Source organism: Pongo abelii, chromosome 21, assembly GCF_028885655.2.
Source record: "Pongo abelii isolate AG06213 chromosome 21, NHGRI_mPonAbe1-v2.0_pri, whole genome shotgun sequence".
In the NCBI taxonomy this organism is placed as follows: Eukaryota; Metazoa; Chordata; class Mammalia; order Primates; family Hominidae; genus Pongo; species Pongo abelii.
Window position 1 is genome coordinate 51,452,460 of NC_072006.2, and position 15,010 is coordinate 51,467,469.

Genomic DNA, 15,010 nt, shown 5'->3' on the forward strand with positions numbered 1-15,010 from the left:
AATACCCTTTCTTTCAGCTTCTCTCCTCCCATCAAGGGTCCGGAGATGTTATAACCAATTTTTTCTCAGTAGTCAAGCTCAGAGTTTCACGTGCTTCTCCTCCTCCAGCAGTCTTCATAAGGAGGCAGCTGCCTCCAAATATTTGGTTGTATTCATTAGCATACATATATATATATATATAGTTGTTGTTATTGTTTGTTTTTGTTTTTGAGGCTGACTTTCACTCTTGTCACCCAGGCTGGAGTGCAGTGGTGTGATCTCGGCTCACTGCAACCTCCGCCTCCCAGGCTCAAGCAATTCTCCTGCCTCAGCCTCCTGAGTAGCTGGGATTACAGTCGTGCACCACCACACCCAGCTAATTTTTTTGTATTTTTAGTAGAGGCAGGGTTTCACCTTATTGGCCAGGCTGGTCTCAAACTCCTAACCTCAAGTGATCTACCCGCCTTAGCCTCCCAAAGTGCTGGGGTTACAGGCGTGAGCCACCGCACCCGACCAGTTATATATATTTTTAATATAACAATTGATACAGCCAATACTTAAAAAACACTTCTCAAATGAATAAGTGGTGTGTCTGGTTTCTAGGGGAAAACACTCCCAGGGCATGGCTTCCAGGAATCAGGTAACCCATTGCTTAATATGAGACAGCTTCAAGCCGGGTGTGGTGGCTCACGCCTGTAATCCCAGCACTTTGGGAGGCCAAGGTGCAAGGATCACCTAAGGTCAGGAGTTCGAGACCAGCCTGGCCAACGTGGTGAAACCCTGTCTCTACTAAAAATACAAAAATTAGCCGGGCGTGGTGGAGGCACCTGTAATCCCAGCTACTCGGGAGGCTGAGGCAGGAGAATCGCTTGAACCCAGGAGGCGGAGGTTGCAGTGAGCCGAGATCGTGCCACTGCACTCCAGCCTGGGGTACAGAGCGAGACTCTGTCTCCAAAAAAAAAAAAAGAGAGACAGCTTCCAGAGGAATGTGGGCTGGAATGTTCCAAGCCCGCCCCTGGGAAAACTTTATAAAAACGGAACCATAGTTAATCTGTGCTCATCCAAAATTACCACAATTCAACGGCTTTAGGCTCATCAGATATATTATTAGACCAAATAATGTTTTGGTTATGGGACCAGTCATTGTAATTTTATTTAGTACCTGCTTCCAAGGTGTCTCTCTCAACTTACTGCAAAAACAAAAATCAAAGTTTTGTTCCTGAGCCCTGCAAGTCTTTTCAAAACCCGGCACAGTTGGAGGTGATCGGCAGGCAGATGCCTGCTTCATTTTAATCAGCCATTCGGAAAATCCCTTCTGCAATCAGGACTGGCAAGGAGCAAAGCTCCAGCCCTACCAGGACTTCTCACCTGATGGAATAAATAAACCCCAGATCAAGGTTAATTGGTCCTTTCCATGAAGTCATCGTTAGGAAGCACTCTTCCTTTCAAGGCAGTGAGCAGCACTGTTCTGTTTCTGTAGTCCCCTGTAGCTAGCTGGCTTGGAATTGAGAGCAATAGTCCTCTGAACCCTGTCTCATGCTGAGCTGTTTGGTACCTCACTTTGAGAATTCTCAGCCCAAGGGTGTTTTCTTCCTTAGAGACCAAATTCTCCACTTACTCATTCAAGAAATATTTATGGAGTACCTACTATATGCTAGGTCCCAAATGTGAAATGCCTCTTGTTTTTTTTGTTTTGTTTTGTTTTGTTTTTTGTTTTCTGTTTTTTGTTTTTTTTTTCAGTTAGCAGTAAGAACCAACCTTCAGAGATGCCTCGTTTTGTGCCATGTTCTATTCTAAATGCATTACATGGGATAACTCATTGCATATCCACAGTAACCCTAGGAGAGAGAGACGCTTTTATCCTCATCCTAATTTTACAGCTGGGGAATGTGAGGCATAGAGAGATTGAGCAATCAGCCCAAACTCACATGGCTGTTCAGCAGGGAAGGCAGGATTCAAATCCAGGCAGCCTGGCTCTTGGGACCCCAGCTCTTAACAGATCCTCTGTCCATCCTGGACACTGGTTCCTGCCCTCCCCAAGGGCCACCATCTCTTAACATCTAGACATCTCCCCATGGTGATCTCCATGGTAATCTCCCCATCTGAGTTAATTAATGGTCAGTGTTCACTTTTTCAAGAATAAATCTATGGCCGGGCACAGTGGCTCACGCCTGTAATCCCAGCACTTTGGGAGCCCGAGGCAGGTGGATCACTTGAGGTCAGGAGTGCGAGACCAGCCTGGCCAACATAGTGAAACCCTGTCTCTACTAAAAATACAAAAAATTACCTGGGTGCGGTGGAGGGCGTCTGTAATCCCAGCTACTCGGGAGGGGGAGGCTGAGGCGGGAGAATCACTTGAACCTGGGAGGCGGAGGTTGCAGTGAGCCAAGATCGTGCCTTTGCTCTCCAGCCTGGGCAACAGAGCAAGACTCCATCTCGAAATAATAAAAAAATTAAAAAAATAAAAAGTCAAAATAAGGGGCCAGGCACGGTGGTGCACGCCTATAATCCCAGCACTTTGGGAAGCCAAGATAGGAGGATCCCTTGAGCCCAGGAGTTCAAGACCAGCCCAGGCAACATAGAGAGACCCCATCTCTCCGAAAAATAAAAAGAAGTTAGCCAAGTGTGGTGGCGCACACCTGCGGGCCCAGCTCCTCAGAAGGCTGAGGTAAAAGGATCCCTTGAGCTGGGAGGTTGAGGCTGTGATGACACCACTGCACTCCAACCTGGGCAACAGCGCAAGACCCTGTCTCAAAAAAAAAAAAATTAAAAAATAAACAAAAGAAAGGCAAATGGATGTGGATCAGGTAAGAGCAAAAGACACCACTTTTCTTGGGGAAGCTAATGAAAGCTGTGGTCCTGCTGCCCCCCAAATGCACACTCGCAGCACCCTGTGCATTTCGAGGGGCTCATGGACACCCGAAAGCCCACCCGTGGGTCCCACAGAGCCTGTGGTCTCCCAGTGAAGATGCCCTGCACCCCCCTGCACTAACACTGCCCCTCCCCTACTCTCTCCGCAGCACATACAACTTCTCCGCTGACGGCTTCCACAGTTCGGCCCCAGGAGCCAACCTGTGCCTGGGCTCTGGCGTGCATGGCGGCGTGGACTGGATGAGGAAGCTGGCCTTCCGCTACCGGCGGGTGAAGGAGATGTACAATACCTACAAGAACAACGTCGGCGGTGAGTACCGTGAGCCTCGGGCCTCCGAGGAAGGGAAGCTCATTGGGATGGATGCTGTCAATCTGTGTCCCTGCTGTGCCAGGCGCCAGGCAGAGAGGTTCACAAGTTCAGTACCAGCCCACTTAATGCAACCCTGACGACACCCTTCGGAATAGAGCACTGGGATTTTGTCACCTTTGCTTTGGGGGTGGGAAAGCTGAGGGATGGAGGCTGCATCTGGTCCAAGATCCTTCAGGCCACAAATGGTACGGGGTGGACGTGGGGGCGGAATTCTCTTACCCACAGCCAGAGGCTCTCACAGTGTGGTCCTGCAAGCAGCAGCGACAGCATCACCTGGGGATGTGTTGAAAATGCAGATTCTCTGGCCCTACCTCAGGTCTAGCAAATCTGAAACTCTGCGCTGGGGCCCAGAATCTGTGTTTTCACAGCCCTGGAATCCCCACTTGGATTCTGGAATTCCAGAATCCCCCTGGAATCAGGTGCACATGTGCCTTGAGTCTTTGCAGCTCAGATTGTTGTCCGCAGACCAACCACATCAGCATCCCCCTGGAGCTGGTTAGAAGTGCAGGGTCACCAGCAGGCAGAGTATGCAATGACCCAAGATTACACCACTGCACCCCAGCCTGGGCGACAAAGTGAGACCCCATCTCAAGGAAAAAAAAAAAAAAAAGTGCAGGGTCTCAGGCCTCATCCTGGGCAACTGACTCAGAATCTGCTTTAAATTTTTTTTTTTTTATTTTTGAGGCAAGGTCTTGCTATGCTGCCCAGGCTGGTCTCAAACTACTTCTGGCCTCAAGTGATCCTCCCACCTCAGCCTCCCAAGTAGCTGGGATTAGAGGCATGCACCACCTGCCTGGCCCAGAATCTGCATTTTTAACAAGCCCACCAGGTGACTGTGGAGGCATTAAAATTGAAGAAGCCCTAGAAGTCACTGGTTCTCACATGTGGCTCTCATTGGAACCACCCAAGGAGTTTCCGTTTCTGATGGTCTTGGTGTCACTGCAGCCTGGACATCAGGAGTCATAAAGATCCCGGGGGAATTCTAAGTGCAGCCAAGGAGAGACCCGCCTCCCGGCTTCAGGTACTAGGAGTGTTTGCTCATTACCCCAAACAAGAAGTCTGAAGGCACTGAAGGCGAGGCTGGCTCAGCCATAGTCTAGAGAATTCTGGAGTTCTCTAGAACAGAGGTTTTTAACTGGGGGTGATACTGCGCCCTCCCCAGGAGACATCTGGGAGTATTCCTGGTTGCCACAGTGCCTGGAACCAACCACTGGCCCATAAGGGCAGGGTTTGAGTGGGTGGCTAATAGTGTCTGCAATATACACATTGGCCCCAAAAGCTTCTAGGGCCCCCTCCCTCCATTCCTGGAAAGAATAGAGTCCCAGTTCTCAAACTGGACAGAACCCACTTCCAGTCCCAGCTCTACAACTTTCTAGCTATGTGGCCTTAGGCAACGTACATACATGGTCATCTTAATAAGCCTCAGTCTTTAAGTCTATGAAATGGAGAATACAAATACTTCTGCTTCCCTGGATTATTGAGAGATTTATTGTTAATGCATACAAAAGGCATGACTCCATGCCTGGTACACAGCAGGCACTCAGTAAATGGTGGCATTTGTCATGAGTTGCTCTCAGTTTTGCTTGGGAGCCTTGGGTTCCCCTGTGTCTTCCACTGTCCCTGGTAGCTTTCCCATCTGTTCTTTGGGACAGACTTCCTGTCATGTTCGTGGCTGCCGTGCTAATGCAGCCCATGTGCTAAGCGCGGTCCTGGCAGTAGCTAATGTTTAAGGAGCACTCACTCTGCCAGTTTTGCCACCATTTTCATGGAATAGCTGCTTTACTCTTCACAGCATCCCTGTAAGGTAAATGTTTTTATCAACGGTGTTGCTTGAAAGCAGAAGCTGAGATTACGGAGGTTAAGTAACCTGCCCAGCGTCACACAACCCAGGCAGAAGAGCCACAGTGAAGTCCCATGCTGGATGACTCCACCACCTCTGCCCTTCAGGGCCACACTTAGTGGCCTCTCAGATGTGAGTGTGTTGATTGCAGGAGTGAAGCAGCAAGCTCTGGTCAGGTCCCAGCCTTTGTACCCAGCCCTGCACAGAGGGAGGAGGGGAGCAGGAGGGCTGACTTAGGTGAGACAGGGATGGGGTTGGCCACCAGAGAGCATCTGTTCCCCATCCAGGTTAAGGCCCAGGAAATGCCAGGGCTTTGTCAGGCTGCTCTGCTCACCCATAGCTGAGGGGAGAGCACCCAAGGCGTCAGCCAGTGAGGAGCCCACAGCCAGCGGCATGCCGGTCTCCTTCCCAACCCAGCTGTTCCCGCATCACAGAACTAGCCAGGTGCACGGCCGCAGCTTCCAGCCCAGGGATCACCACAGATCCCTGCAATTCCACATGTTTTAGAAGGTGCGCTCAGAAGAAAGCCATCTGCAAAATACAGGATAGAGAAAATACTTAGTAAATCACCATCTAGGAGGCAAGGGTTGGAATCAGGGGCCTTAGCCTGATGTCATTCCTCCGTCTACCACTTCCCATGTAGCTCTGAGCAGGTTATTTGACCTCCCTGTGCCTCAGTTTCCTCCTTGTGTGTAAAATGGGGCATCATTGGTAGGTGGCTAATAGTATCTGCAATATACACAAGGATTCATGCCAGGATGTTGTGAATTCGCACAGGAAAGGTGCTCACAGTGGCATCTGACACACATAAGCTCTCAAGTGGCACTGTTGTTATCTGGGGAAGGTGGGAAGGAGGCCAAGCCTGGAGGAAAACGCTGAGGAAACAGCTTGAAGCACACTTCCCAGCATGGAGCAAAGTAGGGGTGGTTGGGCAGCTAGCTAAAAGTGCTGAGCCTTGTGAGTTTGTATTGTTACTGATGGTTCCAGCTAAGGGTCTGTGGGGAAGGTGCAGAGAGAAAGGAAAACCAGAGGCCATGTGTTCTCCTAGAGTTGATAGACTAATGAGAAGATGGGACATGTAGCAGTAAGAAGATCCATTCATTCATTCATTCATCCATGTGTCCATCGTCAAAGGCCTAGGTTGTGGATTCAGCGGTGAACAAAAGAAACAAGGTCCCTGTTTTCAAAGAATTTATATTCAATGAGTGGAGGAAACAGACCATCAACAAGTGAGCAAATCACTTAAATTCTTTTTTTTTTTTTTTTTTTTTTTTTTTTGAGATGGAGTCTTGCTCTGTCACCCAGACTGGAATACAGTGGCACGATCTCGGCTCACTGCAACCTCTACCTCCCAGGTTCAAGTGACTCTCCTGCGTCAGCCTCCAGAGTAACTGGGATTACAGGCACATGCCACCATGCCCGGCTAATTTTTGTATTTTTAATAGAAATGGGGTTTCACCATGTTGGCCAGGCTGGTCTTGAACTCCTGAGCTCAGGTGATCCACCCGTCTCAGCCTCCCAAAGTACTGGGATTACAGGTGTGAGCCACCATGCCCGGCTTTAAATTCTTAATTCAGTCATTTCAGAGAATGATCACACCTACTGAAGAAACAGAGGAATATGGCAGAGAGCCCGGCGTGGGCAGTGGTGGCCAGGGGATACTTGGAATAGTAGACCCAGAGTCCATCTCTCAGGAAGGGCTATTTGAACTCAGTATTCTAAATATTCTAGATGAGGTTCTAATAATGATAACCAGATGCCCAGAGCTGAGGAATGACCAATACAAGCGAAGAGTCAATCAGTTCAGCTACATTCAACTGCATAAGTAAAAGAACAACCAACCAAAAAATAACACAAAAAACAACAATGGCTTAAACCAGATAGAAATGTACTTTTTTTCTTATATACAAGAGCTGTAAGCATTCCAAGCTGGCCGAGTACTCTACAGTGTTATGAGCCCAGGATCCCAGGATCCTTCTTTTTTTTTTTTTTTTTTTGAGACAGAGTCTCACTCTGTCACCTAGGCTGGAGTGTAGTGGCACAATCTCGGCTCACTGCAACCTCTGCCTCCCAAGTTCAAGCGATTCTCCTGCCTCAGCCTCCCAAGTAGCTGGGAATACAGATGCCTGCCACCACCACACCTGGCTAATTTTTGTATTTTTAGTAGAGATAGAGACGGGGTTTCACCCTGTTGGCCAGGCTGATCTCGAACTCCTGACCTCAGATGATCTGCCCACCTCGACCTCCAGAAGTGCTGGGATTACAGGCATGAGCCACCCTGCCTGGCCCCTTCTATCTTTGTATTTATTTATTTATTTATTTATTGAGACTGGGTCTCACTCTGTTTCTCAGGCTGGAGTGCAGTGGCATGATCTCGGCTCGCTGCACCCTCAACTTCCTAGGCTCAAGCGATCCTCCCACCTCAGCCTCCAGAATAGCTGGGACCACAGGCACATGCCAGCGTTCCTGGCCAATTTTTAAATTTTGTAAAGACGGGGCCTTCCTGTCTTGCCCAGGCTGGTCTCAAACACCTGGCTCAAGCGATCCTCCCACCTCAGCCTCCCAAAGTGCTGGGGTTACAGGCGTGAGCCACCTCACCCAGCCAAAATCAGGATTCTTATTACTAATGAGAAGATCCTTTTGTATTTATATTTTTACTAATTACAAGTGAGAAAAATGGATAGTGGATGGCAACTAAGTGTCTACCACAAACAGCAAATGAAAAGTCTCTGAGACAAAAAGAGTTTGACACTTTTCAGAAAGATAAAGAAGGCCAGCATAGCTGGATAGCTGGAGTGAGGGAGCACGTGGTCCGGGACAGGATGAGAGAGCTGGCAGTGTCCAGATGACATAGGTCCCAGTTTGGACACTGGGGTCTTTTATGTAGAGAAGACGATGTCTCCATAGCACAGGCAGCATTTTGTCCTAATTAATTCATTCTTCCTTCAATAAATACTGATTGAGCACCAAGCACAGGCCAGGCCCCGCTACAGAAACTGCTGCTATGTTGGTGAACAAGACCGACTTGGTCCCTGCCGTCTGCCCTAGAGTGAATAGCCTGATGGCCAAGGCAGATGCCAAACACATCGTCACACAGATACACTTAAAATTAGAGTTGTGAGAAGTGCTGTGAAGAAGAGCTACAGTGTGTTGGGAGAATATAAACTAAAGGGACCTGACCCAGCCTGGAGAGATCAGGTTAGACCTTCTAGAACAAACGACATTTAAGATGAGGCTGTAAGGCAGGATGCAGAGGTTCACACCTGTAATTCCAGCACTTTTGGAGGCCAAGGCAGTATTGCTTGAGGCCAGGAGTTCAAGACCAGTTTGGGCAACATAGCAAGACCCAATCTCTATGAAAAATACAAAATTTAGCCGGACATGGTGGCAGGCATCTGTAGTTCCAGCTACTCAGAAGGCTAAGGTGGAAGGATTGCAGGATTGCTTGAGGCTAGGAGACTGAGGCTGCAGTGAGCATTGATCACACCACTGCACTCCAGCCTGGGTGACAGAGCAAGACCTTGTCTCAAAAAAAAAAAGAAAAAAAAAAAGACAAGGCCCAAATGCAGAGTGTGAAGGATTTAGCCAGGCAAAAGCAGAAGATGAGATAAAAGAGTGGTCCAGGTTCTGAAATGAGGTGTGCAAAGGTCTTGGGGCAGGAGTCCACTTGGTGTTTCAGGGAACAAACGAGGCCTCCAGGCTGGAATGGAAAGAGCGGCAGGAAATGAAACTCAGTAAGGACAGGATCACGCTGCTGGGGGTTTTGAACTTTATCTTAAAGCTACTGAAGGCTGAGAGAATGGCAGATAGAGAAATACCCACAGAGTGGCTCTGGAAGCCAGCTGCCTGGGTGCCGGACCTGTGTCCATTTTTGTTCATATCTGTACATTCAGTGCCTATTACAATATCAAGCACCTAGAAGGCACTCCTGAATTTTTTGTTGGATGCATGGATGGGTGGATGTGGGGGTAGATGGGTGGATGGGTGGGTGGGTAGATGGGTGGATGGGTGGGTAGATGGGTGGATGGGTGGGTGGGTAGATGGGTGGATGGGTGGGTAGATGGGTGGATGGGTGGGTGGGTGGGTGGATGGATGGATATTGGGTGGATGGATGGATATTGGGTGGATGGATGGATGGATATTGGGTGGATGGATGGATATTGGGTGGATGGATGGGTAGGTACGTGGGTAGGTAGATGGATGGCTGGATAGGTGTCCATTATTTTCTCCCTATGGTGAGCAAGTCAGTCAACATCAAAAAGCCTGTTTCTTTACCTAAAAATACAGAAATAAAAATGCTGTCCACTTCTATGGTCATTGTGAGAATGAAATCATGTTAAAAGCAGAGCCCTGCACATAAGCACTCAAAAATGTTCATCTTTTTTTATGTTATTATTCCCTGTCTCCACTATAACAATATAAGCTCTATAATCTGCATATTTTTGTTCATATCTGTACATTCAGTGCCTATTACAATATCAAGCACCTAGAAGGTACTCCTGAATTTTTTGTTGGACGCATGGATGGATGGATATGGGGGTAGACGGGTGGATGAGCGGATAGGTGGGTGGGTAGATGGGTGGATGGGTGTGTGGGTGGATGGGTGGATGGGTGGATGGGTGGGCGGATGGGTGGGTGGGTGGGTAGATTGGTGGATGGGTGGGTGTGTGGGTAGATTGATGGGTGGATGGATGGATGCATGGATGGATATTGTGTAGATGGATGGATGGTTGGATGGATGGATATTGGGTGGATGGATGGGTGGATAGGTGGGTGGGTGGATGGGTGGATGGATGGATGGATGGATATTGGGTGGATGGATGGGTAGATAGGTGGGTAGGTAGACAGATGGGTGGATAGGTGGATGGGTGGATGATTGGATGGATGAATGGATGGATGGATGGGTGGATGGGTGAATCAGTCAGTGGATGGATTAATCTATCAATCTGTTGATCTCAGGATAAGATTAAGAGAAGCCACTGGATTGAAGTTTACTTTGGGTGTCATCTGATTTTAACCCTCAGAGTATAGTAGCTAGATTCCTGTTCCCTACCTTCATCCCCCAGATCTTTCTGATATGATGACTACATCTTTATTTCCTTTGTCCACAGGGTTGATAGGCGCTCCCAAAAGGGAGACCTGGCTACAGCTTCGAGCTGAGCTGGAAGCTCTCACAGACCTCTGGCTGACCCACTCCCTGAAGGCACTAAACCTCATCAACTCCCGGCAAGTGGCAGCCCTCGTTTTCCTCTGTGCCATTGAACTTCTCACAGTAGACAGTGGTGCTCCTGCATGTCACACTTGGGAGAATTGGACTCCTCAAACTCTCACTTGCACACTTTCCAATTTTTTTTTTTTTTTTTTTGAGATGGAGTCACTCTGTCGCCCAGGCTGGAGTGCAGTAGCATGATCTTGGCTCACCACAACCTCTCCCTCCCAGGTTCAAGCAATTCTCCAGCCTCAGCCTCCTGAGTAGCTGGGATTGCAGGTGTGCACCACCACGCCTAGCTAATTTTTGTATTTTTAATAGAGATGGGCTTTCACCATGTTGGCCAGGCTTGCCTCGAGCTCCTGACCTCAGGTGATCCACCCGCCTCGGCCTCCCAAAATGCTGGGATTGCAGGTGCGAGCCACCACTCCCAGCCCAAATATTTAATAAAGCTTAAGTGCACAAGGCTCAGTGGATACCTTGGAGCATAGCTGAGCTAATAGCGGCAGAGATTTTTCAGGGCCCAACAGGTTTCCAGGTTTCTGGATTCTCCCAAAAGATGAGAACTGGTATGCAGGCTCCAGCTTACTCCAGTCCCCACCTCTCCCTGTTGTCCTACACTTGTTCCATATCGCTCATTTACATGACCTGCAACTATTTAAGTGTATGGCCCTTGCAATAAACATTTGCTTTTTATATAAGAAAAATATTCCCCCTATACTACATTTCACTATGTCAGGCAGCTTCAGGCTTAAAAGAGAGGAACAGCCTGAGAATCCTTAGGCCCTAACATAGCTGAAGATGACAGCCACAGCCTCCAAGCCTACCAGATTTCCCGCCAACTGCAGGCTCATGCAGCAGGAGGAGGCCTGGCCTCGTGGTCCCTCTGAGTTCTGATCCACAATCTCCTTTGTCCTTAGGCCCAACTGTGTCAATGTGCTGGTCACCACCACTCAACTAATTCCTGCCCTGGCCAAAGTCCTGCTATATGGCCTGGGGTCTGTGTTTCCTATTGAGAACATCTACAGTGCAACCAAGACAGGTAGGGAAAAGCCACACTTGGGGTGGGGGATACAGGGTTGGAGGGTGGGGTTAGCTTTCCATCCTGGGAATGGGATGTTTAAGGAACATGACACTGGGGAAATTGATGGAATGTGCCTACGGCCATGACTCAGATCCCCAAAACAGCCCCCACAGACCACACGCCTTAACCTCTGCTTCTAAAGAAATTGGTTAGGACCACAGTTTTCCAAAGTGTCTGTATGAGTTCAGATACAGGCAAAGCTGCTGTAACAAACACACCCCAAATGCAAGGGCTTGCAAAAGAGTCAAAGCTGGTTTCTCCCTAGTAGAACAGACAGAGGTGAGTGATCCAGGCTGGTGGGGTGACCCTGTCCTCAAAGACACCCAGAAACCCAGGTCTCTCCCTTTTTATTTTTCCACCATTTCTTATGGTTTTATTCTCACGTATGGGGTCAAATCAGAGTCCTAGCCCGTTGTCATTCTAGCGGGTCTGATGTTTGAAGGCCAAGCTCAGAAAGCTATGCACATTACGTTCTACTCACTTCCTGTTAGCCCCACTTAGTCACGTGGCCACAAGTAGCTGCCAGGGAAGCTGGGAAATGTAGTCCATAGCTCAGTGACTCATACTGTCACTTAGTCTGGAATGCAGTGGCGAGATCGTAGCTCACTACAGCCTCAAACTCCCAGCCTCAAGCAATCCTCCCACCTCAGCCCCCAAAGTACTGGGACTACAGGCATGAGCCACCGTGCCAAAATATTTTTAATTAGAAACCTTTTCCATTGTTTTTTCTCTAGAGCAAAAAATTTAAAAAAATAACTTATAGTACTTTGGCAGCATTTTCTTGGAGCAATTTTGGTTTTACTGAAGTTCTACATCCAAACATTATATGAAAGTGCCTTTTGATTTTAAAATTATAGTAGTAAGGGCCAAAATGGTTGTTGAAGATTTTTCAACAAGATCCTGTCTTTTCATTTTTCCCATTTTTCCTGCATACCTCAAGTACCTTTGCAGGTTTATTTCAAATCTCTTTTTTAAATAACATTTTTATTTTTAATTGTGGTAAAATTAAATAACTAACATGGTGAAAACTAATCTCTAACTAAAAATAAAAAAATTAGCAGGGCATGGTGGCGGGTACCTGTAATCCCAGGTACTCAGAAGGCTGAGGCAGGAGAGTCGCTTGAACCCAGGAGGCAGAGGTTGCAGTGAGCCAAGACCAGGCCATTGCACTCCAGCCTGAGCAACAAGAGCGAGACTCCGTCTCAAAAAAAAAAAAAAAAGGTTAAGATGGCTGGGTGCAGTGGCTCACGCCTGTAATCCCAGTACTTTGAGACGCCGAGGCAAGCAGATCACTTGAGGCCAGGAGTTCGAGATCAGCCTGGCCAACATGGTGAAACCCCATCTCTACTAAAAAATACAAAAATTAGCCAGGTGTGGTGATGTGTGCCTACAGTCCCAGTTACTCAGGAGGCCGAGGCAGGAGAATCGCTTGAACCCAGAAGGTGGAGGTTGCAGTGAGCCGAGATGGCACCGCTGCACTCCAGCCTGGGTGACAGAGCAAGACTGTGTCTCTAAACAAAACAAAACAAAACAGTGTCCAGCGCAGTGGCATCAAGTGCATTCAAATGGTTGTGCATCCATTGCTACTTCTACGTCGGACAGCTGCAGAGACTTGGGAGCCTGCTCTAACCCCTGCGCTGCCTCCTCCTGCTGTGTTGCCCTGGGCAAGCTACTGACCCTCGCTGTGTTTCCGGCTGTCATCATCCTTCATGTGGGGATGATAACAGTGCTCACCTCAGAAGTTTGCTCAAGAACGAAATGATGAATACCGGGCCTTTGGGAGCACAGCTGCAGGCACCAAGCTCTTAATGAGTGGGTATTGGCTGTAATCTGGGGTCCTCACAGAGCGTTTTTTCTTTCCTTCCTGCGTGTGTGCAGGGAAGGAAAGCTGCTTCGAGAGGATAATGCAGAGATTCGGCAGAAAAGCTGTCTACGTGGTGATCGGTGATGGTGTGGAAGAGGAGCAAGGAGCAAAAAAGGTACTTCTTCCACCTCTCACACTGTTTTCCTGCTCTTTCGAGCACCCCTCGTGATCTTCAAGGGCTCCTTCCACGATTTCCTCCACTCCCCGTGGCTGGCTGGGTCCTCCTTCCCAGGCTCCTTGCTTGCCAGTCCATTCCATTTGCAAATTGCAGAAGCATCCTGAGTAATTTCCTTCTACAAATCCCCCTCTCTGCCTCTGGCTGCTGCCCCTGGTAGCCCTGGATTGTTTCTAGGACAACTGTTCGGGAGCCTAGAGACACTCCGGCGGGGCAGGCTGGTGGGGGGCCAGTGCACGTGCATGTGTTTTATTTAATACTTACTGATCATATGTTCCAGGAACCCTTCCCAGTTAATAAAGACAGCATTAAGCTAATGAAAAAGAAAATCCTGCATTTGTGATCTCGGGCCCGTGAGGAGAGGGCAGGGGGTTCTGGTGGCCACATCTCTGTTCTTGGAAAAGAAACAGCTGCCAAAGTGCTGGGTCTGGACCTGTCAACAGCGCCCCAGAGAGGCTGCCACCCCCCACCCGGAGGCCTGGGAAGTGGATTGTTAATGTCACAGAGCTTAATTACGGGGACCTGGTTTCCCCCATCTCTGCCTGGCAGCAAATCCCAAGGAAATGCAAAAATGTTTAGGGTCTCAGCAGATGAAACTCAGAAGAAGAGGGAAGCCCTAGGGTCCTGGGAGAGGGCCCCGGGAGAGAGGAGCTTGGAAGATTTTGCAGGCACTGTTCCCTCCACCTGGAAGGCTCCTCCCCTTTCCTGGGAGATGTAGTCTCTATTATCAGCCGCCATGAGCCCTGCTAAGAAATGGGAGCTGCTTCTGAGAGAGAAGGGGAGAAGTGATATTGAGGGGCAGCTGCCGGGGTCAGTCACACTGGTGTGTGGCCAGGCTGTGGCTGGCATCTTGAGGTGCTGACCTAACCCCATGCCCTTCATCACCGTAACTTTATTGCTAACATCATCATTGTATTCAATCCTTCACAAACTCCTACAAAGTGGGTATCATTGCATCCCCTTTTTTTTTTTTTTTTTTTTTTTTTTTAGAGATAGGGTCTCACTCTGGCACCTAGGCTGGAGTGCAGTGGCACAATCTCAGCTTACTGCAGCCTCTACCTCCTGGACTCAAGCGATCCTCCCACCTCCGCCTCTAAGTAGCTGGGACTACGGACAGGCACCACCATACCTGGCTAATTTTTTGTATTTTTTTTTTTTTATGTAGTAATGGGGTTTCGCCATGTTGCCTGGGCTGGCCTCAAACTCCTAAACTCAAACAATTTGCCCACCTTGGCCTCCCAGAAAGCTGGGATTAGCGGCATGTGCCTGGCCACACCCCATTTTATAGATGGCAGAACTTGAGACTCAGAGAGGTTAATTAATATGCCTAAGGTCACACATCTGGTGCATGCAAACCTACCTGTGTCATGCTCCAAAGGCCTGGCAGGGAGGAGACGGACTTACGAGTTTCAAACACAGTTGGTTTTCACCCCTGAGCTAGTCAGGCAAGAGTAGAGCCAGCCAAAGAAGACTAGGTACACACCCGCCCACACAGAACTCCCATAAAAGTCCCAGTGTCTGAGGCAGAAGCCCCAGAACGTTAGTGAGAAACACAGTCCACCAGCAGCTCTCTCAGCCTGACAAATGGAAGTCATTAGCCCAGGCCACCGGACATCTG

The 15,010-nt window shown here is 48.7% G+C and overlaps 1 protein-coding gene across 3 annotated transcripts in view; it reads left to right on the forward strand.

Annotated features, from left to right (window-relative positions):
• EYA2 (EYA transcriptional coactivator and phosphatase 2) overlaps positions 1 to 15,010 on the forward strand; it is a 315,121-nt gene that overhangs the window by 296,353 nt on the left and 3,758 nt on the right. For all 3 annotated transcript variants that reach the window (XM_054541866.2, XM_054541867.2, XM_024239112.3), the window contains 4 exons: positions 3,000 to 3,160; positions 10,172 to 10,286; positions 11,190 to 11,311; positions 13,232 to 13,332. In XM_054541866.2, the coding sequence (XP_054397841.1) occupies positions 3,000 to 3,160; positions 10,172 to 10,286; positions 11,190 to 11,311; positions 13,232 to 13,332 (499 nt within the window). The remainder of the gene's footprint in view (positions 1 to 2,999; positions 3,161 to 10,171; positions 10,287 to 11,189; positions 11,312 to 13,231; positions 13,333 to 15,010) is intronic.